This window comes from Pundamilia nyererei, unplaced genomic scaffold (genome assembly GCF_000239375.1).
Source record: "Pundamilia nyererei isolate P.nyererei 1_Seehausen unplaced genomic scaffold, PunNye1.0 scaffold00012, whole genome shotgun sequence".
Classification (NCBI taxonomy): Eukaryota; Metazoa; Chordata; class Actinopteri; order Cichliformes; family Cichlidae; genus Pundamilia; species Pundamilia nyererei.
Window position 1 is genome coordinate 2742195 of NW_005187413.1, and position 26588 is coordinate 2768782.

Here is a 26588-nt window from a genome sequence, read left to right on the forward strand (position 1 = left end):
TTTTTTCCATTGTTTAAGCACTGCTTCCAGCCAAGAGTGATTCCATATATGCCCCATAGCTGCAGAAAAGGCTAACATTGTTATCTTTTTACAAAAACCAGCTGAACATGAGAGGTTTTTGGATCAATTTTGTGTTCTCCATTCTTTGAGCACCGTTTGAGCACTGGCACAGTTTCAAAAGTACCGATTTGGCACCGGTATCGGATAAAACCTAAACGATACCCATCCCTAGTTATGACTATATGAAAAGTGGGCTCATTAAAGGGTGGGTCAAGCTGGTTTTTGGGGTTTTATTTTTAATCATTAAAAAAGAGAGACCTCTTCACCCCTTCAAAGCCTACTAGGAGTTGCCCTCGAAGATCTTTTCTGAACTGAGCAGTTTGTCATTATTTTTTTAGATCTGCTTATGTTTGCATCCGTTAGTGTGGTGAGGTGTGAGGGTGGTCTCTGCCTAGGCAGCTACTCTTGCTAAACCCTTCAAACAGTTTTAGTTGTCATCTAATCACATCTTTATTGATGGATACTCAAGTGTCAGAACTCGTCATTAAGTGTAATGTCTTTATTGGAGAGTTCACGAATGACTTCAGATTAAATGTGATTTGTCTCAACTGTTGGAAAAAATGTTTATAGTAGTCTGTCATCAGAGTTAAACACTATCAATTAGTTTATTATTTTGAAGATCTGATTTTCTTGCACCCTCCTTTTGGGTTGTATTCTGTGCTCACAGCATCAAGGTTGAAATGGATGGCCTCACCTGTGTATTGTATTTTTGCCCATGCCTATCGTTTCATTGTTACTCTTTATTTATTTTTTCCTAAACAGGATCCCAGTTGAGGCTGTAGTTGGTCTTCATTTGAAATTTGACTTAAAGTATGGACTTAAGTCTTATGTGTGGCTTTTGTTTGTTTTTAAATAGTGATGGTGTCTGGGACCCTGAGAAATGGCATGCCTCATTATATCCCACTTCAGAGCGAAGCTCACCTGTGGAAGGTTTTAAGAAGGACTACATGGATGACAGAGTTCCATTAAAACGAAGAATCCCAGGTAAATGGAGATCGACAAACCATGTGACTATCGTGCATTGCGTTGTAGGTACAAGTGGCAGAAAAATCAAAACACTGCATCAAGCGCTAGCATTTCCAGTAATCATTAATTCTGTGGTTTTAATCCCTAGTTATGTACAAAACGAAGCAGAACAAGGCAGGTGCATACAAAGATAGACTTGACAAAAAGACAAAGAGACCATATGCGCATACAGAGTGGACTAAAGACGTTAGCGTGCTGCCCAACTTTCATCACGCACATATTTATAATTATGTCTTAAGTGTGAGTGCATACACTCACAAAGTGTTTAGTAACTTCAGATTCCTGCAACAAGCCCAGGTCCAATTTACTTTGGTGTATCTATTTTCTGATTTGGACCATTTCATTTTACAGCTGTCATTTAAAAAAAAAATTTCTGTATCTCGTTTACAGGCCAACACAATCTATTTGTCTTTTCAGGTTGTAGTATTACACAACATTTTTAGATCCAATAGAAATAAAATAAGTTTCATAATTTATTCAATTTATTGTCTTTATTTATAACTGGCACTATTGTTTCATTTTATTATAGAATCTTACAAGAAAGAGGCAAAATTGTATTCCATTGTACTTTATTAGCTGCTTCGCTGAAAAAAAAAAAAAAATCAACACAGCAAAAAAAAAAAAAATTGAAAAACAACATACTGGAAAACAGTCATTCATCACTTGATTGCTTCAATGCAACACTTGGGCACATATATGCGGGACTTTTCGTGGCTGTTTTGATGTCACTCCCTCTGTCAACCGAGCAAATCTCGCTGTGGTAGCAGCTTTAAACTCTGTATAACCCAGGTTAACCCAGTCGGAAACATGACTTGAACAATTTTTCTTCCACGAAGGAATCTGATAAAAAAAAAAAAAAAAGATCTCTTTACCTGTCTGCTTCCCGTGGCTGTCATGCGACCGGCTATGGCAGTAAATAATACAGCAGCTTCTTGCCATTCTTTGTGTCTCTGTTTATCTCTTTGTGACTGTTGTCTTGTAATAGCCCGTGCACGCTAGTACCAATTGCCACTTGTACCTACAATCCTTTGCGATTTTACCCCCGAAATGACGTCACATTTTCGATCTCTATTACTGATGGTAGATGGTTATCCTTTTATCTTTGCGTTTTGTAATAACAATGTTGTCTAGAAACTTAACTGTGCTCTGATCAATGAATGTTTAGGATTTTAAGTTCCAGCCTTGCACAAGATTTCTAAACTGCTGCAGTGGAATTGTTCATGTAGTCTATGTACTCCAAAAAACTTTATTTTTTTTCCCCTCCCCCCCCCATCTGTTTTTTAGATCCCCGTGAGCGGTTAAAGGAAGATGACCTGGATGTAGTACTGAGCCCACAGCGACGTAGCTTCGGAGGTGGATGTCAGGGCAATGCTGCCCCTCATATCCGTCGCCCAATCAGCCCCTTGGAAAACAAAGAAAATGATACTCTACGTATGGGAGGGACACGCAGAATTGGCAGTGGACGCATAATTGCTGCCCGTGCCTTTGAGAGAGAAGCTCGTGCAGAGAAGGAAAAGGAGCGTGAGAGAGACTTGAAAGATAAAAGATTCAGGGTTGGTGTTTGTTGCTTTCAGTCGATGCAAATGACCTTGCATTTAGTTCTAATGTGATATTGAATGCACTTAAATTTTTTGGAACTTTATTTTACACGACACGTTTTTTTTTTGTTTTTTTTTATTAAACTGTCTAAAACACAATTCTCTTAAGACTTGAACTAAATTTATAAAAGTGTTTCTGTGCAGTTACTCTTTAACTGTCCCATCCCATATTTCTAAATTGATATTGTTTGTCCCGTGTAATCATTTGCAGAGAGATTTTGGTGACAAGCGTGTGTTTAGCGAAAGGAGGAGGAATGATTCGTATGCAGAAGAGGAGCCAGAGTGGTTCTCGGGGGGTCCCACCAGCCAGTCGGAGACAATTGAGCTTATTGGATTTGATGACAAAATCCTGGAAGATGATAAACGCAAATCTAAGCGTTCAAGGAAGCGGACAGAATCTTTGAAAGAAGGCATGTCGAGACATTGTTGGAAATACTGCTAACATTTTTAGGGACTATTGCATTTCTAGTAGTATTTTGAAAGTCAGTTCAGTAAGACTTTTCATGTTAAAATTGTGACTTGTATTTAATTTTATTGTCACACATCTTGTATGCAGTAGTGGAATGTAATGGCGGACAGCCTGAGGAGCAAGATGTGGGTTTGCAGCCAACAGCTGATCAGGAAGTTCCCCACACTGATGTTCTTCCAGAGCCTTCAGCTGGTGACTTCGACTTCAATGAATTCTTCAATTTAGAGAAGACCATGCCAGGACTGGCCTCTGTAAGTACTGGGGTGCACTATGGTTTTGTTTTGCTTATTGGTGTGAAGCTCACAGATGGGGTGTCATTAGTAACTTCTAAAATATCAGTGTGATTTTAATTTTTCCAGATAAGCTTAACAGTAGAGGTTTTCATGTTTGCTCACCCCTGAACCAGACATAACTGTCAACTTAAAAACAAATGATACAATCAAGACTCTTACAAGCCTGATATTTGTGGCTTTTTAAAAAAAAAAAAAATCTGAATTTCACAAATTGTGCATTTAGTCATATAAAACTAAGTATTGATACTTTGTATCAGTGCAAGATTACCTCTGCTGCACTAGCTTGACCTCACTGAATTTGGTCTTTAGTTGGTGAGTCATGTCACTGAATGGTGCACTATCAATGTTCTCTTCTCTGGGCTTTTGCATGGGGTTAATGAGATGTTTAAAAGGCATCAACAATCCAAATTTATGCCCATCATTGTAGCTTGGATGCAGTTTCTAGTTTGAACTAGAAAAGCCCAACTGCAAACTACTTTTAGCATTTTTAGATTCAATACTTGCTGGTAAATGAGAACAAGGTCAAAAAGCAGTGCATTCAGTGACACTGCCCTCAGTCTTCTAGCACCTTTTTAGTGCTAAATCGATGGAAAGCGCTGCAAACGTAAGTGGCACATTTGTTCTTGCACCCTTCAATATGCAGATTTTTGTATCCTAGTCTGTCTCACAGGCCCCCATTTCTGTCTTACAGATGATAGAGGATGTTTTGGGAGAGGGCCCTGCGTCAGCTAGCCGCTTCAGCCAGTGGTTCTCTAGTAACCAGAGTCCATGCAGCCGGTCCAGCAGCTTGAGGTCAACTCCTCATGAAGAGCTGGAGAAACTTGCTGGTAAGTGATTTGATTTCTTGACCACTGAATCAAATCTATTTTCTGTAAAAGCAGTTGTAGGGCACATACTTGTCACCTCTGTGATAAGACAAGTCTTTACATGACATCTGACGTTAACACAGTAAAACAAGGGTATGAAGGTATGCAAGGAGAAGGTGCTAACAGGTGGGGATGTGAAACCCCTTGTTAAACAAATGACTCGCTGGAGCGTTCACTAGTTGCACTCTGTATGACTCTGTATGACAGGAAGCACGAACGGTGGTTGGAAACTACTAATGTGGCTACGTGATGGAAAAAGCTGAGCTTAAAGCAGCTGATTTAAAAACCTATTACCAATGTTACAACAGCCTGGGTTTATTTAAAAAAAAAAAAAAAAAAAAAAAAATAAATTTGTGTGAAACTATTTACAGATTCCTGAAGTGCTGAAAAGCTGTTAAGTTAATGTTAAGTCATGATTAAAATTTCTAGGAAAAAAACATGACCTAAGCTGTTTCTGTGCTTGCATTTCACTTATGCTGTGTCTTTTGTATATTTTGCCTTGTCACTAGATATATCTACTCTTATTAATCCTAAACTGGGGAAATTGACTAGTTACAGTAGCACAAGGGTGAAAGAAAAGCTGAATTGTTTATATTAGAAAATTATTAAAAAGAAAAATGAAGAATAACAAGATAAAAAGCAGAGGTTGAATAACTATAAGAGTAATTTGTATGTACAAATGGTATTATACACACCAGTTTTTACAGTGGGGCAAAAAAAGTATTTAGTCAGCCACCGATTGTGCAAGTTCCCCCACCTAAAATGATGACAGAGGTCAGTAATTTGCACCAGAGGTACACTTCAACTGTGAGAGACAGAATGTGGAAAAAAAAAAAATCCATGAATCCACATGGTAGGATTTGTAAAGAATTTATTCGTAAATCAGGGTGGAAAATAAGTATTTGGTCAATAACAAAAATACAACTCAATACTTTGTAACATAACCTTTGTTGGCAATAACAGAGGTCAAACGTTTACTATAGGTCTTTACCAGGTTTGCACACACAGTAGCTGGTATTTTGGCCCATTCCTCCATGCAGATCTTCTCGAGAGCAGTGATGTTTTGGGGCTGTCGCCGAGCAACACGGACTTTCAACTCCCGCCACAGATTTTCTATGGGGTTGAGGTCTGGAGACTGGCTAGGCCACTCCAGGACTTTCAAATGCTTCTTACGGAGCCACTCCTTTGTTGCCCGGGCGGTGTGTTTTGGATCATTGTCATGTTGGAAGACCCAGCCTCGTTTCATCTTCAAAGTTCTCACTGATGGAAGGAGGTTTTGGCTCAAAATCTCACGATACATGGCCCCATTCATTCTGTCCTTAACACGGATCAGTCGTCCTGTCCCCTTGGCAGAAAAACAGCCCCATAGCATGATGTTTCCACCCCCATGCTTCACAGTAGGTATGGTGTTCTTGGGATGCAACTCAGTATTCTTCTTCCTCCAAACACGACGAGTTGAGTTTATACCAAAAAGTTCTACTTTGGTTTCATCTGACCACATGACATTCTCCCAATCCTCTGCTGTATCATCCATGTGCTCTCTGGCAAACTTCAGACGGGCCTGGACATGCACTGGCTTCAGCAGCGGAACACGTCTGGCACTGCGGGATTTGATTCCCTGCCGTTGTAGTGTGTTACTGATGGTGACCTTTGTTACTTTGGTCCCAGCTCTCTGCAGGTCATTCACCAGGTCCCCCCGTGTGGTTCTGGGATCTTTGCTCACTGTTCTCATGATCATTTTGACCCCACGGGATGAGATCTTGCGTGGAGCCCCAGATCGAGGGAGATTATCAGTGGTCTTGTATGTCTTCCATTTTCTGATGATTGCTCCCACAGTTGATTTTTTCACACCAAGCTGCTTGCCTATTGTAGATTCACTCTTCCCAGTCTGGTGCAGGTCTACAATACTCTTCCTGGTGTCCTTCGAAAGCTCTTTGGTCTTGGCCATGGCGGAGTTTGGAGTCTGATTGTTTGAGGCTGTGGACAGGTGTCTTTTATACAGATGAGTTCAAACAGGTGCCATTCATACAGGTAACGAGTGGGGGACAGAAAAGCTTCTTACAGAAGACGTTACAGGTCTGTGAGAGCCAGAGATTTTCCTTGTTTGAGGTGACCAAATACTTATTTTCCACCCTGATTTACGAATAAATTCTTTACAAATCCTACTATGTGAATTCATGGATTTTTAAAATTTTTTTTTTTTTCACATTCTGTCTCTCACAGTTGAAGTGTACCTCTGGTGCAAATTACTGACCTCTGTGCAAGTTCCCCCACTTAAAATAATGACAATCGGTGGCTGACTAAATACTTTTTTTGCCCCACTGTATATATTCAAAGTGCAGCAGGAATGATAAAATGTTTTTATTTTTTTATTATTTTTGTTTTTTTAAAGCATGTGTTTATTGTGCATATTGCACAGTCTGTCAAAATGAAGGACCTACGATAGCACTTGGATAAGGATAGAAATTGCCCTTCATTTTGTTTGTACTAATAAATGCTGCTTGCTGTCTGCAAGCTGCAGGCATTGATTAAACATTGAGTATTCCTTCTCCCAGTATCAGATATGAAAGATTTCCTTGAAATATCATTTTGAGGCTGTATTGTCTGCCCCAAGCAGTTGTTATTTAATCATCAGGATAGCTTGCACGATTTAAAGAAATCTTAGAAATGTACCCTTGACATTTGCACACCACTTTTGGGATATATTATCAAAATCCTGACCTGCTGCTATTGCATCATATGTGATGCTATTTGAGTACAAACAAAGATTACGCTCCCGAAATGATCTGGATTGCTGTTAAATATCCTAAATCTTATTCCCCTTCTGATTCTCTGAAGGGCTCGAGCCACGTTGCACGTCCCCCAGCCGAGGCAATGCCTCATATTTTGCACCTATTCAGTCTTCTGAATGCAAGGAGAAGGTGGACATCCTGGAGCTGCTGCATAAGGCCAAAGTAGACCTGAAACCTCTGCTTTCTACGCTCTCTGCCAATAAGGCTCGGCTTCGGGACAGCAGTGAGTGTCTGTTTACTAAACCATTTCCACAGCTGAGCTCTACTCAGTGTCATGTGGATTAAGTCTACCGTTTCTGTTCCAAACCACACACATCCTATTACCAACTTTTTTTTTTCCTATTCATCGAGTGACAGTCACAGTTCAGCAGGCTCATGCGTTTGCCTTTGAGTAGGTATGGCAAAAGAATGCCAAAAACAAGCAAGTGCTGAATGCCATGGTGCACACGTCGATGATCCTTGACAATAGCTAGATGAACTCGGGAGATTTCAGCAGTTAGCTATCATGTTTTTCAAAAATGGGTATATGTAGAGAGAAGCTGAATTTCAGGCTTTTGAGTTTTAACATTCAGCTGCACCTCTGTCTGCAGTAACACACTGAAAGCTGTTGCAGGATACTGTGGAATTTAATTTAACACAATTTATAATTTAATAAATCCATTAAATGAAACGGTAATTTGCTTTTTAACACTGAGCTCTGATACAAGAAGGTTGAATTTTGTTGTATAATCTGTTCCCAGCTAATTCTGGAGTTGTACTCTCATTGGAGGAGGTGGAGGGAGAAATGAAGGGAATGAGGCTAGACTCGGAACCACAGAGACGAAAGGTGCCACCTGCCCAGAGAGGAAATGGAACGCCCTTCATGGCTGAACATTTAGAAGAGGCTTTAACTGGCGGGTTGAGTGCCCGTCCACGCTCACGTGACACAGACATGTCAGCCTTTAATAAACTGGTCAGCAGCATGAAGGCAAGTGGAACTCTTCCACCTCACCCCAAAACCAACACAAACACTGTAAGTATTTCTACATATTTATAATTTTCTTTTACTGCATGTTGCAGTAAAACAGGTGAACTTGGGCCCTGTTCAATGCATCCTGCAAGCTTAAGAACCCCCCCCCTTCTTTATTTTTTTTTTTTTTAAATTAGGATAGAAAATGATGGGCATAAATTTGCTTAACTGTTGAGGTTGTAGCTTGTATACCCTTTTTTGCAGTGCAATGTCATCTTGTAAACTGTCCTTTGTGCAAGTCAGTGAAGAAAACAAAAGTACTAGCTTCTTGAATTGGGCAAAAGAATTGTCAGAATAATATAACGGAACATGAATATAACAGCGTTACTCACTTGCAGAATGGACGCTTTGACGTGGAATTGCATGCACACGTCTATCTTGTTCAGTTGACTTTTTCCTCCCTGCCGGTGACTTGACTAAGGCTAATTTGTTTGCAGTTCAGAATGTAGAGTAGCAGACTGATTACTTTGTTCTACTTTGATTTACCCCAATTTTCCTCCCTCCTGTACAAAGCAGCAAAATGCAGATCAAGCTGTAGTGACACTGCCTGATGCCCAAGTACCTGCACAGCCACAAAAAAATATATTCCAGGTGGGTATGGTTGCTGTCCTGAGGATAATGAAGTGTTCCTACAATCAGTCAGGGCTAGCTGTTGACTATTCACAATAAATCTACAAAATCATAAAGTAAATGAGAAGTTATTGGAAAATGTTTTCTCTCTAAAGGAGCTCTTGGGAGTTCGTAGTGGCTCCCCGACGCAGTTTGGCAATCTGCTGAGCAGCGCCGAGGCCCCAGTGACTTCTGCACCTCTACGTGGCCTACTACACAAGGGCCCTTCACTCCCTCTCTTTCCACAGAGGGCACCCTCACCTGAATACTTCAATAGTCGGTTGCAACCTCCTGCAGGTAAGCTTACTGAGGAGTGCCATGGAACTAGGAAGAATGATGGCATGCAGTTCTTTAAATTGGATTAGCACATAAATTGGTCAATAAACAGTTCTTCATCCTCTCCTACCTAAAGGATTTCCTGTTGGTCCTCAGCCCATGCTACCAGAACAGTTTGCTGATATACACAGGTCAATCAGTCCTGGATCTGCTGCACAGCAACAGGTTACTGAGATGAGATTTCATGCGGTTTGTTTGGTTCATATGTAAATAGTTAAATATGCTTTCAGTAAACTACTGTTTAAATATTATAATGTATATGTTGTGATACATGTTTCTTGTAACAGTCATATTGATAGTAGTAGCATCATGGAGTAAAAATTACATTTATAGGCCTTTGAGCTAAAACTTTGACTTTTGATGAGTTGGGTTGGGTCTACCTTGTCTTTCCAGATGAGGGCGCTCTCTATTCCTATTAACCAAGCAGACTTGGAAGCACTGGCATTCCAGCAGGATCTTGCTCTCCATGCCCACCACCAATTCCAATCTGGCTACAAACAACCACAAGACAAGTCTTTCCGAAATAGGTTTGTTTTGGCTTTAATCGTGTTTAAATACCACATAGTATAGAGACTTTAAATGGTTATGATATCAGTCAATTTCAGCAAATTGAGTGACATGCACTTTAATGTGTCTTATTGAAGTCTATTGACTGCTTTTTACAAAACAAATACTTTCTTTTTAAACAAAGCTGAAGAATATACTGGCTTAATATGTGGTAATATAATGTATGCCTCCAAGGATGATAAATAATGTTGGTTGGAATTTGTATGGCTGAGTGTGTTTGGTTTTTGGTTTTTGTCCAGACCGCAGCGTCTTAATCGTTCCCCTGGACCAGGCTCTCAGCCTGCTGGAAGAAACTCTCCAGGAAGTACTGTCACCAGTATGGTAAGCATAAACGTAACTCTGCAAACTTCTTCCCAGTGTTGTTTTTAAAGTTGTTTTGACTTATTTCTAATTCATGCACCTGTTGTTATTGCTAATATTAACTTCTTTCTTTTCTTCCTCCCCTGCCTATGTCAGTTGTCCCCTTCATTTACACCCACATCTGTGATCCGCAAAATGTACGCAACAAAAGAGAAGAGCAAAGATGAACCTTCAAATCGCTCAGAGACAAAGGACGACTCAGCAGCACATTCTCACGATGGTGCAGTATTAATTTACCGTATTTTCCGGACTAGAAGGCGCACTTAAAATCCTTCAATTTTCTCAAAATCGACATATAATCCAGTGCACTTTATGAATGAATGCTGGTTGTGCTTACTTACCTCGAACCAATTTTATGTGGTATACGGCGCACAAAAATTTGTCAAATGTTTTAGTACGACTTTGGTAAGCTACGAAGCCGGACCGCTTGATGGATTGTCGGAGCGTTACAGCTACCAGTCAGGAGCCTCACGGAGTAATCTGGGCCCAAAACAAAGTCCTCTTTAGGTCCAAAACTCTGCGGCATCACTGAGAGTTAAAAACTGTTCTTTCACCTTTTGTAAAATGATCAGTGTTGCTGCTTCACCAGGTGTAACAATTAAGTTTAACATCCAGGCATCCATGAAAACAGAATTTTTTTTAATTAAATTTAAAAGTTAGAAGTTAGCAGGAAGTTAGCTCGCTAGTTTCCACCCAAACATGATGTACCATGTTCTGACTGAAATGAAGACAGAAAACTAAACATCAGTAGCATTTGTAGGGTTACTGAAGTTGGGCTAGCTGGTATATGATGTGCTACATGATCGCTAGCGACATAGCTATGTTAGCATAACATAAACACAGTGAAGCTGGAGGATGAATGCTAACTTTTTTCCACTCAATAAAAGTTAACATGAGGGTTCTTGATGGTTGGGGACAAATGCAATTGCATGGCAGGATGCTGTAAATTTCTGTCAGAACAACTGAGATAATCCATCCACATTATGAGGTTAGTCATTAATATACTGCAACAACATGGGAATGGAGCAGCTGCGAGAGAAGTCAATATTGATGAATCAATGGTAAAGAAGTGGAGGAAGCAAGAAGAATGAGTCGAGTAAAATTTGAGTTATCTGACTGTTTTGTTTTGCTTAGTAATCCGGTGCGCCTTATGGGCCGAAAAATACGGTACCCAGAACTAGTTTGATATTTAACTTTCACTTTCATACCTGTGAGTGAACACATACCCTGTAACACTGAGATCTCGGTTGTATGATTACAGGCAGCAGCTCCCCAAATCTATACCTGGAAGCAGTGGATGGTAATGTAGCTCAGTCAGGGGGAGTAAAGACTAGCTCACAGACGTTGTCTAGCAAAGAACAAGAGCGCCTCAGGCCTGGCTCTACTGGACACCATCCACCTGCCATGGTACCTCAAGGACCATCCTCATCTTTCCCTCGTCCTGTCTACCCAGTACCGCTGCTATCCCACGTACCTATGGTGCGCCCTCCTCCCCAGCTCCACCCTGTGGTGCAACGTATGCTGGCACAGGGTATCCAGCCCCAGCAGTTAGGACCTGCTCTTGTGCAAGCAGGTTGCTGGCTTTTTTTTTTCTTTCAAATCCTTTTGCTTTATAAAAACACTAAAAACTGTATTAAAGTGTTCTGAACATTAAACCTAATTGTTTCTGATCTTTAATTGTACTCTCAAGGTATGTTTCCGCCACATGACCTTGCACAACTTCAAGGCTTGCCTCCTGCCCTGCTTGGACAACCACTGTACCCACTAAGTACAACTGGGCATCCACTTCTACCTTCCAGAGCCAGTACTCAAATGCAGTTAGCAGCAATGCAACAGCAACTTCAACAACAGCAACGACCAAGTGAGTGGAGGAAAATTTCAAATATTCAAATTCAGTGGGACTATGTGGCTATGGCAGAATTATCCTCACAAATGTTATTAAAATGTGGTGTATTTAATTATCTTGTTTGAAGACTTGTCGATTGAATACTTTTGTCTTGCAGTACATCCCAATGTCCCTGGCACTCAGTCACAGAGCCAAGGCCCCCACCGGACGAATGGCTCCCAGCGACACGGCGGCAGCCCCCCTCTAGGCCTCGCCAAGTGGTTTGGATCAGATGTACTAGAGCAGCCACTCCCCTCTATGCCAGCCAAGGTCATAAGTGTAGATGAATTAGAGTTCCGGCCATAAGAAAATAAACACTGTGCTGGAATTTTTTTCTTTCTTCCCCCCCCCTCTTTGTCCATCTCCACTTGTTTACTGTGAAAATGTGAACTTTAATTTGAAAGACAGTGCACAGAACAGGATGATGTAACTAAACCATGCTTTAACTTCAGTATTGAAGTTACTGCTTTTGAAGAGGCAAGTGATGGAGATCCGTTTTGCCAGCTGAGTGAATATATTTTTTTTGTACGAGACTGCACCGTAAATAATGTATAGGCCCAATTGTACAGACATGGGAAAAAATCTTATTCTCAGTGTATATAGATAAGGTGGTTTTTTTGTTTTTTTTTTTGTTTTGTTTTGTTACCCCCCCCCCTTTTTCTTAGTAAAGGGGAGCTGTACCAATCTTGCAGTTCGACTGAAAACTGCGACAAAGTCAGCAAAAGCTAGTAGCATTCCTTTGTCGCGTCGCAGCCACATAATCTTGCATCACCCGAATCGTACTGAGAGGGTCACACGGTGAAAAATGTTGGCATAATTTTAGCGCATACATCTTCCCTTTCATGGCATAGATAGTGGCCCTTTCCCCTAGAAGTGGAGCATTAAAGATGCCTCTGAGGGATGCAGCAAGCTGTTTGTGCCTTTGTGGGTTTTTTCTTTTTTGAACTGTATCCTCTCCAATCCTACTGGTCACTAATGGGGGCAGCACTGCTCGCAGTCATTTTTCTTTTTGAGGGTGGTTGGGATTCAGTTTGTGTGCTATTAAGTTATAAAAAGCACAAATAGAATTAATAAATAAAATCTTGATTAAACATTTTGTATTTCCTCTTTAATGCAATTAAATGTTTACGTGGTTGAATGCTTACACCTGCCACTAAGAGTTCAGTTGTAAAACTTTCCACACTAACAAGACACATGGTTGCAGTAACTTGTACTTTTGTGAAACAGAAAATAATTGTTTTATTATGAGTCTAATTCAGAAGCAGTACTTCACACTGGTCTGAGATGTTTGTTTTTGTTCACCTTAACATGGCTAAGGGTCACGAACTCGTAATTCAAACACATTTTCAGTACAAACTGTTAGTTTAGAAATTACTAAAATGGTCAAAGTTTAAACTTTTTAAAGGTAAACTTTAGATTGCAAAAGATTGTATTTACAAGATCTCCTTAAATGTTCAGTGTAAATCTGATCTTTAATTATGAGAAACTGAGGTTGCTTTTTAAATTTATTTTATCCTGAGTACTTGTGAAATATTTAAGGTGGTGGTGTGTGGATTGATCGTTGCACTCAGTCTTTGTGGGTATATACACTTAAACATTTTATTAGGTACATTTATTCAGCTGCTGTCTGATTAGATACTGGTTTCAATCACATGGCAACACCCTAATTTGGACATGTAGATGTAATCAAGAAGATCACCTGAAGTTTAAATGGAGCATCAGATTGGGGTTGAACTTTGAACATGTCATGCTAAATGGGCTGCACTGAACATTTCAGAAACTGCTGATCTACTTGGGTCTTCTTACACAAGTATTCTTCCTGATGTCCATCCCTTTATAGACCACTGTGTGCCAGTGCTCTGATGGCCGCTTCCAGCAGGATGATATACACAAAGCTCATTCTCAAACTTGACACCAGAATCACTGCCATGTTACTCTAGTGGACTCCAGTCACCAGCTCCAACATCATGGATGTCCATCTGCAGCAACTACGTGGTGCATGATGACCCAACATCTGTTTCCTGCACCTTGTTGAAGTCTGTTATGAATGATTATGGCTATTCTACAAGTAAAAGGGGTCCAATCTGGTTCTAGCAAAGTGTAACTATTGAAGTCGCCCAGTGAGTTGTGGTAAATAGCCTGCAGTGTTCTGTGTCAGCAGATGAGTGGACAACCTCGGTAATTTAGTGATTTTTTTTTTCCACTTGAGGAATAATAACTACCCCCCCCCCCCCCCCATTTCTAAAACTGGTAAACAGCCAAATTATTGCTACAGTTCATCAGTGGAGATGTATATTTAATAAGTACAGTTGTATTGCCTTGTGCAGCTCGACCCTTACCTGAAGTGACTGGTGCATTGTGCTCTGCATGTGTTTTGAATAGGCTCACAGACAGCGCTCATAAAGAGTGACGGGTGGAGGGGGTTGTGGTTGGGGGAGGGGTTTTCACAGACAGCAGGCAGGAAGAGACCTGCGTACAAACACAAGGCATGAAGAAATGAAAGACCTCTGCAGCGCCGGAGTACTGCTGCAGCGCCGATCCCACCAGAGAAAAATAAAAAATACACATTCACTGTCAAAGCACTGACATCGATATATATTTTTTATTATTACAAAGCGAGCGACCCCCACCCTGAAGAAAGCAGGGTCAAAGTTCACAGGAAGCTGGGGGGCTGCCATTTTTCCCTGCTGCTGCTACTGCTAGCCTTTAACGTTAGATGCTAAAACGACGGGAGGGGCGGCTGGTTTTGGATTTTGTAGCTAGCTGCTTTCGGTTGATCGAAATCCTCACGCATAATCTGCCATTTCTCCGACCTTTGTCGCCAACAACCATTGTTATTGGATGAATTCGGCATGGAGAAAGTAGCAGAGCCGTCTTGGACTTCTTCGTACACCTACCAGGTGAGCAAGCACAGTGCGGAGATGCTACACAACCTCAACATTCAGAGGAAAGATGGAGGCAGGTTCTGCGATGTGATCCTGCGCGTCGGCGAGGAAAGCTTCCCTGCCCATAAAGCAGTATTAGCCGCCTGCAGCGAGTACTTCGAGTCGGTCTTCAGCCGTCAGACTGAGGGCGACGGCGACGCCAAGGAGCTGGAGATGCATACGATCAGCCCGAAAGTTTTTAAAGACATCCTGGACTTCGCGTACACGTCTAGGATCGTGGTCCGACTGGAGTGTTTCCCGGAGTTGATGACAGCTGCCAAATTTCTTTTGATGCGCTCGGTTATTGAGATATGTCAGGAGGTTATCAAACAGTCTAACGTACAAATCCTCGTCCCGACCTCTCGGGGAGGAGATGCCAGTCTATTCCAGGCCACGGGGGCCACGGAGCTCGGTTTCCCGGTGGCTCACCAGGGTCTGGTAAACGGAACGGGAATGCTGGTGAACGGTCAGAGCTTTGCTAACAGCATGCAGATGCATGTGGACGGAGGTGAAGACGCGGCCGCGATTCTGGAGGACGGCGGCGAGTCGTCGGTGCCAATGTTGGAGCCCGTTGAGGGACTGCCAGTCTCCCCATCCGCGGAAATAACGGGGAACGCGTTTCCTCACGACGCTGGCTCCCCGGGGTCGAAACGGTGCAGGGGGAGACCAAAGAAAGCTGGCGGAGCCGTGGAGGCTGTTCACTTTAACAACAGCCCCCAGAAAGACAACGGACTGTTTCCCTGTGGGACCTGTGGCAAAGCTTTCACCGAGGCTTCCCGCTTGAAGAACCACGAAGCGCAGCACGGAGCCTCCAGCGGGGCTGTAAACAACCTCAGCGACAGCCTGTCAGCCCCGGCCGGAATTTCTCTTCTATCTCAGCCCGGGCTGCTGGAAAACGGCGTGCAGTTACACGGAGGCCTCGCCTTGGACAACGGCCGCAAGAGAGAGAGGACCAGGCGGCACGTCGGCTGTGACATTTGCGGGAAAGTTTTCCGCGACGTGTACCACCTGAACCGACACAAGCTCTCCCACTCCGGGGAGAAGCCATACGCCTGCCATGTGTGCGGGCTCCGGTTCAAACGCAAGGACAGGATGTCGTACCATGTGCGCTCCCACGACGGCTCAGTTGGCAAACCCTATGTGTGCCAAAGCTGCGGTAAAGGGTTTTCAAGGTGAGTTGAATGAGATGTATAAATAATGATGATGATGATGATAATTGGTCAGAATCTGTTGGGAGTTGTAAAAAACAAAACAAAAACCACACACAGTGCTGTTACTGGGTCTTAATGCCCTAAATTTCCAGATCATCCCAGACAGAAATGTGCTTTGTTGTTCCTTAATATAATTAAAGGTACATGTGTAAATCAGCACATGTAATTTAGTCCATTATGTGACGGTATCAAGTGAGTGCTTCTATATTTAACAGTCAAAGCAGCTTTTAGAGATGCACAGACGCCACCATCTTTCCAACAGCTAAGGATCTTGTCCATGGTTTCTAACTACTGCCGTGCAGCCATGCATGCACCTTTCATATAACATTATCACTACTTTACCTCCCACTATGCGTCCTGCCACAGCTGTCAAATTCAGGATAACCAGTGTAAGTAATCGTTAAAGTATCACCACTATGTTTTGTTTTCAGATACTCAAACCAGTTGAAGGTTGGGTTTTAGCTCACTGCCTCCACCTACTGCTTTGGAGGTTAATGTTTCTGACATGATGAAGAAAGCAGCAGTTTTTTTTTGTTTGTTTTTCTCCACAAATTTTCCAGAAATCTTGTGTGTCTCAGCACAGGTATGACTGAAGAGTTCTTACTGGCCGCCTTTGTGAAGACATACTTTTATGTTTTCTCTTAAGCTACTTTGGCTTCAGATTGGTGAGCATACAGGGTCACCAGTCTGGCTTCCTAGAGCCCCTCAATAGAACAGTGACACTGTTAATGTTATTAGTAAACCCTCTTTTGAGGAAAAGGCTGCTTTACCTTCAGCCTTGATTTGATTATTTTGTTTTTAAAACAAAGGAGCCTCTTAAGGACTCCTTTGTTATATTAATGTCATACAGCTCACCTGTACCTCGTTGCCAGCTTGCACACTGTGGGAGGACAGCTCTCTGAGACATGAATGTAATTAATTTGAGTAGCTTCCTTCTCGTGATTGATTTTCATGCAATTGAGAAATTAATATAGTACTAATATACAGAGTTCCATACAGGTTAACAGGGAGTTCTGATTTCAGGCATATCAGTTCATGATGCACAGACTTTAATTTGCACTGTTTTCTTTCAGACCAGACCACCTGAATGGACATATCAAACAAGTACACACAACAGAGAGACCTCACAAGTGCCAGGTAGGATCAATATGTCTGTCTTACTTAGTGAATAGCCACATCTAATGAGTTTCTTTTTTTTTCTACTGTGAGAGGCATTAGCTCAGTGATTTCTGTCTTTCAGATTTGTAATGCCTCTTTTGCCACAAGAGATCGTCTCCGCTCTCACCTTGCATGCCACGAGGACAAAATCCCCTGCAAAGTTTGCGGCAAGTTCCTGCGAGCTGCCTACATGACAGACCATCTCAAGAAACACAGTGAAGGAACTCATAACTACTGTGGCATTTGCAACAAAGGTAATTCCTTCAAAAAACAAAACAGCGTTGTTCTCGGGTTCGAAATCTGAAACCTTTCTACCCCCTATCTTGATCAATATCCAGAGGGTGCTGACGTCCTGGATGTTCACAATATACAGACTGATATTATTTGATATATTGGTAAATGTGCTTTTAGGAAAAATAAGACACGAGTCTAGAGTTATGGTTGATGTACTGCCTTGTGATCTTGTGATATTTAAAAGTAAGATTTTGATTATATAAGATAGATTTTAGTTGTTTTTTTTAGTTGGTTGCTCTTGTAGCTTGTGGGTTGAAGTTGAATTTATTTATTGGTGGTCCAATATTATCAGCCAGTATCAGCATTTATAATGGTGAATAAATGGAAATAAGAAGACAAGTGGGGAAAAACGTCCATCAGTTGTTCCTCCATTACTCTGAATGTTCCCTGATAACAACAGCAGCAACTATAACTGTTGGGCAAAATCCGTTTGTCTAAAAAAAGAAGGAATAGCATATTGGAATATCAGATTTTTAAATCGCCAAATATCTCTCTGTCCTAAAAATCCTATATTGGGGAGGCTTCATTAATCACTCACAGCCCAGAAGTGCGTACTGTAATTCCAGTTAAGTAAGCGAGTTTTTCTTATCATTGGCTAGATTGAAAAACCTAAAACTTGATCTCAGACTTGGGGGGGGTTCAGAACAGTGCTGACCAACTTTCTGCTCCAGGCCGTGCACTCGTATAAGAGGGTGTTTGATGCGTCATTTCATATCAGTCGAAGACACTGTCAGATAAATGGGTGATAAAGAATATAAAAAAGTTTGGAAGTCCACTCTGCTGCAAATGAGGGAATTTGGTAATGCTGCCAAAAATGTGTGATCTGTTTGATCTTATTTAAGCGCTCCGTGTGCTCTCAGCGACGCAGTTCATTTCTAATGCGACAGCAGCACAGAACTGGTGTGAAACTAAGCTCGACGCACTTAAATATTAAAGACTACTCTGTGCATTCACGCCTCATACTTTTTCACAGCCTGATGCGAGATGTGGCCAGATCAAAACAAAGTGGATTTTATCACTCGATTATTCCTGGTGATTAAGAGCCTGTGACTAAATTAGTGAACTGGTCAGTCTGTTTTATTAGCTGCGGTTCCAGTATTGTAAAACTGACTTGGCAGCTGGTTGGGGACCGAACATAAAGGGCATGTTTTCACATTTTCGACATCTCCAACTGAATGCATGCAAAGTCCTGCAACAATGGTGACGCATACAGTTTGGGTTGCTGTAACTTCACGGCTTCCTTTAGTGTTATTAGTCATGTGCAGCTCAACATGTTGCATGTATGAAATGCAGTTCTTCAGCAGATGGTGTGCGTGTGTCACACTTAAATAAAAGAAATGACAAAAAAATTACTCTTGCAGTCGATTTTAAATCAAAACTCTGAACATAACCTTGTCCTGATCAGGTGTTCAGCAAAAGTTGCTATAATGATCTACTAAAGTCACGACGGTCATTTCAGGTATCCTGGAAATTGCTGAGGGTTCAGATTTTAGTTTTTTGCAATTGCATGTCTGAACATTGAATTTCATATGGTGCTTACAGTCTCAGTCATACATGTTGAAGGTTTCTTCACGTGTCTGGTTTTTGCATCTTTAGGCCTTTACAGAGAGTGAGACTCAGTAGAGTCTCTAACAGGCCAGTAGTGATCATGCAGGTTGGACTCCTCTGGCTGACCTGATTATTTACTGTTCTGACGTGTGTCTTCAGTACTGTTGAAAATTTATTGGAGAAATCTAATTATATTTAGACTGATTTCAGTGTGTTTTTAAAGGAGTCATTCCATCTGTAAGAACTGATCCATGGGAAAAGCCCTTTCTCCTCCCAGGGGCTTAGTAAAACTGTAGTATTATTATGTTGTCTTTATTTTTACAAGTCCAGACAATACAAAAAAAACTGTTTGAAGCTCTGTTGTTTGACATTGTGGAGCAGTACAATTCTCAGTTCACCACACATCCAGAAATGAATCATGGAGTGGGAGCAAACTCGAACAGTACGCCTTTGTTTCAGGACACCTCTCTCACAGGCGGGGATGTCAGTGTGTCAAGCAACTTCCTTCTTCTTTGTTCCTTTGGTCCCAGGTTTCTCCACCGCATCCTACCTTAAGGTGCATATAAAGACACACCACGGTTCTCCACTGCCCCCCTCTGCCACAATGCACACCTTCCCTGAGCCAAGGGGGGAACTGCAGATGCACAACGGCAACCCTTACCACATGGGACGCCAGTGCTCAGTGGAAGGCAAGCAGCCGCCCGCCCCATCCCAAACTTTCATGTTACTGGCTTTCATTTGTTCTGCGGCCGTTTATTTATTTATTTTCTTTGGGGGGGAGAAACATGCTGCTGCATCTCTGTATATGTTAACACACGCATACATCAGCTCCTGCTTCCAAGCTTTTTGCTGAAACATTTACTATTGCACCTTCATTTGTCAAGTATTGCACGTCTCTGTGACGACAGTTGCTGTAATTATTCTCTAACTGTGGCACCAATTTTTTTTATTTTTTTATTAATGATATCCAGGTTAATTAGGCATGCGGTCAGTGTTACATAAAAAGCTGGAAATGCCAGTGAGCTCAGGCCAGCTTCGTGACTCATGCCAAAGGTCGGGGTGGTAGGGCTGCGGGAAACTATTGTCACACCCTAGAGCGTTAAATCTGTTTGGTAGTTGGAGAACTAATTTATCTTTTAACATCCTGGACTCATCTCAAACTTTAGGTTTTATTTCTAATGTGATGTGTACATACAACTATTCTTTTAAACCCTGTTTTGTTTTGAAAACTGCCTACATATTCCTGTTGCCACTTGGAATAACTGAAGATCTATCCCTTTTTTTTTTTTTTTGTAATTCTTAAGCTGACCATTTTTTATTTTTTTATTTTTTTTTTACTCTCAACCATGTTAGCAGGTCGCATACTAATTCACATTTCTTTTATTTGTACGCGTGTGTCTGTCCAGCATGGCCATGGCCGTATGGTTAACAGTGTCTGTATCTGCTTGGCTGGTTCATCAACTGTTGTTGGGCTATGCACAGTGTTGCATGATCGTCCTAACGTGTGCTCCATTTGCCCTGGATTCATTGAAATTTTCGTAGTTGTGCCATTTCTGTTGGAGAAACTGTGAACCGAACCCACAAGTGGTTAAATGTAATATCAAAGAAAATGCTGTCTTCTGTTGATTTACAATTTAATGACTTGGGCTTTTAAAATAATGGATTACATTAACAACCACACATAATATGTCAGTGGAAACATCAACAGGGTTCTAAAATTCACACCTCTTACCTGTCACAGGTGCAAATTAAGCATGAGAATCCCAAGAACCACTGCAGGATGCTTTGAAATTATATGTGGCATTTGTAAAATTAAGTGCAGCAGTCACAATTATAATAGCAACTTCAAACTGTCTTTTCAGAAAATGCATTCCTTTTAGTCAAAGAGCTATTAGAAAGCACTATTACTACACTATATATTAAGCTCTGATACTAAAAAGGGAAAATGATGTTCTTACTTAAAAAATTAAATTTTTTTTCCAGCAATATATGTCACAAACTTGCAGCACTATATTTACTATATTTCATTAAAAGAAGCCTTCCATATATATATATCTGAAAAGTTGCCCACCGTTATTGATTATATATCTGTGATTGGACAATATTAACTGATAATATTGGTCAGGATCTAGTTTGGGGGATAGCTGGTCTTCTTTCTTTTTTTTAAACTTCTAAACCTTATAAAGGAAAGTGAGCTTCTGTTGAAATGACACAAAAAAGCATGTTTATACCAGATAAGTTAAACTTGTTTTACCTCATAGACCACATACAGCCAATTTGATCTTTAAGTGTACTGGACCAGCAAAACTCTCCTTTCTGTCGGTGTAAAGACATTTAAACATTTAAGCAATTAGATATTAACATATAATATGGAGAAGTGCAGTTTCGACTGTAGGTCTCAGTTTTTCTACTTGCTAAATGTGTAAAATTAAAGAACAAGTTCTGTTAGGTATTTGGTCAGACTGTCCTTTATTTATAAACAAGGTTTTTTGGGTTTTGTTGTTGTTGTTTTAAACAAAACAAAAAACCTAGAAATTTCAATAATACATAATAGGAAGACATGAACTTTTCAATTTCTCTAGTTCTTCACAACTTCAGTATAGAATGAATGCGGGAGGTTTTCATCAGCAGAAAAGGCTGTGAAACTTAAATACAGGGAAATACAGTTACACACAGGGGTGCACATAAGTGGTCCGCAGGTGCGCATTCGCTGTCAAAATAAAAGACTCGCTGCGCACCAGATAAGAAGTTGCAACGCGCATTCGCGTACTTATAAAAGGCGCTGTTTTTGTCCGCTAGAGCTCTGTGCGTTCATCATTTGTTTGAAGCCAGCTCACCTCCTGCAACCACTTTTCCGAGAATACGTGCTTCTTTTGCGGTTCGGACTCCTTCTGACATTTCTTTGGAGGTGGAGGAACACCAAAGTAATTGCTTAAAGGAGCTTCTTCGACATCTTTAAGAGTTCTAAACAAATGTCTGTCCTCCAGAAAATGTTATGTGCGCAAACGCGCGTTGCTACTGTTTATCTTGTGTGCATCTTTTATTTTGACAGCGAATGTGCACCTGCGGACCACTTATGTGCGCCCCTGGTTATACAGACATTTACGACACCACTGACAAGCACACGTCCCCCCCCCCCTTTTTTTTTTTCCCCCTCTACTTCTTTTTTGTTCTTTTACCTGTAACCTTCACTTCGTGTCACAGGACCAGTGAGACGTGTGAACGTTACACTTCTCTCCCTGGGGGGGCATTGTGACAAGATACAGCTGGATTCGCAGATGCATCTGGTGACATTAATTGCTGGCTCCGTTCTTTAGCTGCTTTAGTGAGCCAGCATGTGCAATCAAAGGATCCCGTGTAGTTTTTTAATTGCACCTGTGTTTAACAAATCAAGTTTCAGCAAGGATTATAATGAAATGGCACAGTTTGATGAAAGCAGTCAGGCAGCCAGGGATTTATTGTTTGTTGACTGTGAGCTGAGGAAAAGGTTAATTCATTCATCAACGCCAGCTTTAGTGAAGGGACTCACTCAGCATGGGCTCATTTTCAGTACTGTACATGTCTAGTATACTGTGTACAAACAGCATTAACACTAGTGATGAAGTAAAGGTATTTTTGTCCGTATGGTTTCCACCGGCCTGTTATATCTGTCCCTCCCCCTTCCTTTCTCCCTGGCTGGGTGCTGTGTAGACCTGTGCGCCAGTCGCCAGCTGCTTCTCACCTCGTCTGAGGCAGAGGGGCGCTTTCATGGGCTCTCTGGACACCCAGTTCTTCCCCAGCCTGGCCATTCAACCCTCTGCTTGCAGCCTGAGCTGCTCATGGGGAAGCCAGGTGGGGCTCCATATTTCTGGGAGTGTCGCTCTGGCGGGGTGCCTGGCTTCCCCGTCCATGGGCCTGTCACAGGTCAGTACAGTCCAGCAGGAGGGTGGGTGGGGGCATGGTGCTAGCATGGCCTATTGGTTGGATGAGCACAGCAGAATTCTCAGTGGACACCGGGCAAATGGACTGAGCTAGATGACTGTGTAGTTAAATGCTGTAGCCACATTTTGGAAAGAACTGTATTTAATTATTCATGTCTTTCAGTCATCGTAACTGGTTCTGCCCGTGCTTGGTGCTTTCTCATGTGACCCCCGAAGTTTACATTTTATTTCTTTTCAGGTGCCAGCCAACAAATGGATTAAAGATGCTTTTTGAGAAAGCCTAAAGCCTAATTCATGCCTCTCTTTTTCTCCCATTTGTCCCCCCCCCCCCTTCTTTTGCCTCACCTCCCTCTTCATGTCCATGCTGTATCTACCTCAGACGGGCAGGAAAACGCTGGTAAATGTCCTCACCTGGAATCGGAAGAATCAGATCCTTCATTCGGGGATTTGTCCAACAGCGAAGAGCTTAAATCTCCACACAAAACCAACGGACCAGAACTCGAGATGCCCTCTTTGCCCTGCAATGGCGCCTCTGCGGGGGCTTTGGTCTCTCCAGAGGCATCTAAAGCCAAGACAGACCCTGAGAAGAAATTTATCTGCGGGATCTGTGGTCAGGCTTTCCGCACAAAGTCCTACCTCAACAAGCACCAGCACAGAGTTCACAAAGCCCAGAAGGTCCAGGGCGTTTCGGGGTCCAGCTTGAGTGATATAGCCCCTTCCCTGACGTCTCCCTTCTCCCCTCAACAAAACATGTCTCTGCTCGAGTCCTTTGGCTTTCAGATAGTTCAATCAGCTTTTGCCTCTTCACTGGTGGACGCTGAGGTGGGTCAAAGTGGAATTGATTTTGGAGGAAAGTGACCTTTTTTGCTTGAGGCTTTACAAGTTGCAGGAAAGCCACTTTTTCTTAGGACAAAGCTGGGTTGCCCACAGAAGATACTCTGTATTTGGGAATATCTTTGCCTCAAGACTACTTTTTTTTTTTTTTTGTCATGTTGGTTAATGTGTATCCAATATTTTTGTGAAAGACTGCCATATAATTCCTACCTTTTCTACTTTTCCAGATTATGTATGTGTCTGGCATTTTGCTTTATAAAGAAATTACGTGAAGGCTTTATTTCCTTTAATCGCTAGGGATGTGTCGAAGTTCTGTTTTCTTTAAAGCCCTTTTCAGACCCTGATTATATTTATCAGTTTGTTAAAGTGATGGCAATCAGACAATTCAGACATGGGTCACTTTAACATTAATGTTCCTATGACAGAGAGCCATTTGGTGTAAAGACTCAGCCCACTGTTTCCCGTAAGTAGATTTTTGTGCTTGTGGCATTAAGTATTGCTGTTATTGAGTAATTAACCACACTCCTTATTAGAAGCAAGGTCTCTCTTGTGGAATTCATGATGGATAAACGCTTGTAGGTCTGACCTAACGAGTTTGGTAATTGTTAAAGAAAAGTGACCAAGACATTGAGTCAAAGGAGCGCACGTCTGAAAAGGGCTTTCAGCTTTTATGTGTGATTTACCAATCACAGTTAAATCCCCATGTTTGAGATGAATTCTGTACTGCATCGTTAAAACGTAAAGTAATCTTTGTCCTTTTGCTCACTTCACCTACTCTGGTGTACTTGGTTAATAGACCCATGGCCATCACAGTGAATTTTTAATGCTTTATATCCTTACGCTCCCCTGAAGTCTTTAAACAGATGTCTTTACCTCAGAGCAACAAGAGGGCTAAATTCTGTATTCATTACCTTACTTACTACCTTTAAGAGAGGACTTTTTTTTTTTTTTCTTAAGTAAAGAGATTTAATTTGGCTTAAAGTTTGCTAGCAGGGCTTTTTTTAATCTGTTAAATGCTAAAGAAGAAATATTAATAACAGGCTTGATGTGCATTTCATGCTGTTTCTTTTCCTTTTTTTTTTTTTGCTTCCAGTGTGTCAAGTGTCAGTTCTTATGCCAGTGAGTAGGACTGGTAGGTGTTAGGAAGCACTTAAAAAGCCCTTTGTTATGTGTTGAGTTGAATTATTTGTGAAATGTTCCTTTAAGGAGAGGGAAGCCATTTATTGTTGTGATCTTCACAGTGTACCTGAATGCTTTTCCTATGAGATTTTTTTTTTCTTTTTCTTTTTAACATATTTGGATGCAAAATCTGTCTTGAATCGTCATAAGCTTGTTAGCGTTGAGGTTTGTTTTCCTGCTACATGGACAGCGTTTCCCAGTCTTGTTTTTTTTAGGTGTTAAATCAGTTGTGTAAATGAAACAGGGACCAAGGTCAGGTATATTTTCGGTATATATTTTGAGAAATGTAGATTATATTTTATTAACTTATTAATGCCCTTGATTTTGTGTAGTTCTTTTTTCCCCCTTTCATTGTGTGAAAACAAAAATCTTGTGATTTGCTCAGTTTGATTATTTTCACTCTAAATTATATTAAATATAGATGCGTGTTTGTTGTTTGTGTGTGTTGTGCAACAGACATCGAGAGGGTTCGAGGAAAGATTTGCAATGTGATCCACCAACCTGTGAGTCAGCAGAACATATTTGGCTTTCTTTAATGTGTCATTGTTTCGTGTCCTGTTACTCTTCTCCCTCCTCTTAGATTGCTATTGCTGTGTTGTTGCCGCCGCGTGCTGCGCTTGCCGCAATGGTCACAGAGTACCTGTCTGGGTGTCTCACTGTGTTTATTCACAGACATTCCTCTGAACACTGCTGTTTCTTTTCATGTGTGCTTATAAGGGTAGGGGAAAAAATTCTTTTACAGTGTCTTGAAGCACAACGCAACATCTTCGGTGTGGCTGACGGTTAAAGACCCGAAGAATTGGTGTTTTGAAGCTGAAACCAGCCGATGCTTTGAATTTATATAAAAAGTAACCCATGTATCTGCAGATGTAATTCACTTTATTGATTAAATTACCGACAAACACAAATCCCAGTTTTTCACAATGTTCTTTCATCCCTCTTTGTTGTAGTGGTGGTGAATCAGAAAACACCGACAGGTGGCACTGAAACATTTGTGGAAAGGGATCTGCTCTTTTTAATGCTCTAAATTTAATGATTTAGTGTCATGTGGACCTCATTTTTCATTGGTTGGTGTTTTGTTTTTGTGCTTTAAAAGTGTATCATGATGCAAATCAAGCTGGGTCCAGCAGCAAACTGTGTGTGTGTTTCTCTGTTAACAAAAACAGAGTGTATAATTGTGTGTGACTTTCTGTTTGAGCTGTTTCCTGCTTTCTGCTTAATTATTATTTGTGGGTAATTGAGTCTGTTAAATTCAGTACATTCCCTTATTATTTATAGTTATATTGTGATTGTAACAAGTGTATATACCTTCCATATACACCTCTATAAATATATATAAATATATATATATATAGATATATAAAAGAACCAACCAATATGATCAGTGTTTGTTAGTGGTGGTCCTGTACATAAAAAGATTTTTTTTTTTTTTTTTTTTACCGTTGGTTTTGTTTGTTTTTTTTTCTTGTCTGTTTTGTGGAGGGATGTTAAGTTATGGCCATTTGAAGGGTAAACTGCATGTTCTGGCATGCGAGCCGAGGTGGGGACTGATTGTCGATCACTGGTTGGTGGCAGTAGTCGTTTCACTGCTCACTGTACTATAACTCTGCTCCGGTAGCGCTCAGGCTGCCAGCTGACCTTTTTTTGATT

At 41.3% G+C, this 26588-nt stretch overlaps 2 protein-coding genes across 11 annotated transcripts in view; both read left to right on the forward strand.

Moving 5' to 3' along the window:
- The window catches only part of eif4enif1 (eukaryotic translation initiation factor 4E nuclear import factor 1), a 15469-nt gene extending 2508 nt beyond the window's left edge, over positions 1–12961 (forward strand). For 2 of the 9 annotated variants that reach the window (XM_005724449.1, XM_013908639.1), the window contains exons 4-19: positions 917–1044; positions 2371–2639; positions 2896–3094; positions 3241–3404; positions 4138–4273; positions 7151–7327; positions 7845–8116; positions 8627–8704; positions 8839–9019; positions 9135–9247; positions 9452–9585; positions 9865–9946; positions 10082–10205; positions 11247–11558; positions 11676–11846; positions 11989–12961. In XM_005724449.1, the coding sequence (XP_005724506.1) occupies positions 917–1044; positions 2371–2639; positions 2896–3094; positions 3241–3404; positions 4138–4273; positions 7151–7327; positions 7845–8116; positions 8627–8704; positions 8839–9019; positions 9135–9247; positions 9452–9585; positions 9865–9946; positions 10082–10205; positions 11247–11558; positions 11676–11846; positions 11989–12176 (2728 nt within the window). In that variant the 3' untranslated portion in view covers positions 12177–12961. The remainder of the gene's footprint in view (positions 1–916; positions 1045–2370; positions 2640–2895; positions 3095–3240; positions 3405–4137; positions 4274–7150; positions 7328–7844; positions 8117–8626; positions 8705–8838; positions 9020–9134; positions 9248–9451; positions 9586–9864; positions 9947–10081; positions 10206–11246; positions 11559–11675; positions 11847–11988) is intronic. The other 7 variants (XM_005724450.1, XM_013908640.1, XM_013908641.1 and 4 more) reach the window with 7 other exon arrangements.
- Positions 12962–14311: 1350 nt separating this feature from the next.
- Positions 14312–25312, forward strand: patz1 (POZ/BTB and AT hook containing zinc finger 1). 2 transcript variants are annotated; one of them, XM_005724451.1, is made up of 5 exons: positions 14312–15966; positions 17079–17142; positions 17246–17417; positions 22696–22908; positions 23305–25312. In XM_005724451.1, the coding sequence occupies exons 1-5, from the start codon at positions 14723–14725 to the stop codon at positions 23781–23783; spliced, it is 2172 nt and encodes a 723-aa protein (XP_005724508.1). In that variant the 5' UTR covers positions 14312–14722; the 3' UTR covers positions 23784–25312. The 2 variants fall into 2 exon arrangements, with proteins under 2 accessions (XP_005724508.1, XP_005724509.1); XM_005724452.2 differs by lacking the exon at positions 22696–22908 and having other exon boundaries at positions 14314–15966.
- Positions 25313–26588: the final 1276 nt, after the last annotated feature.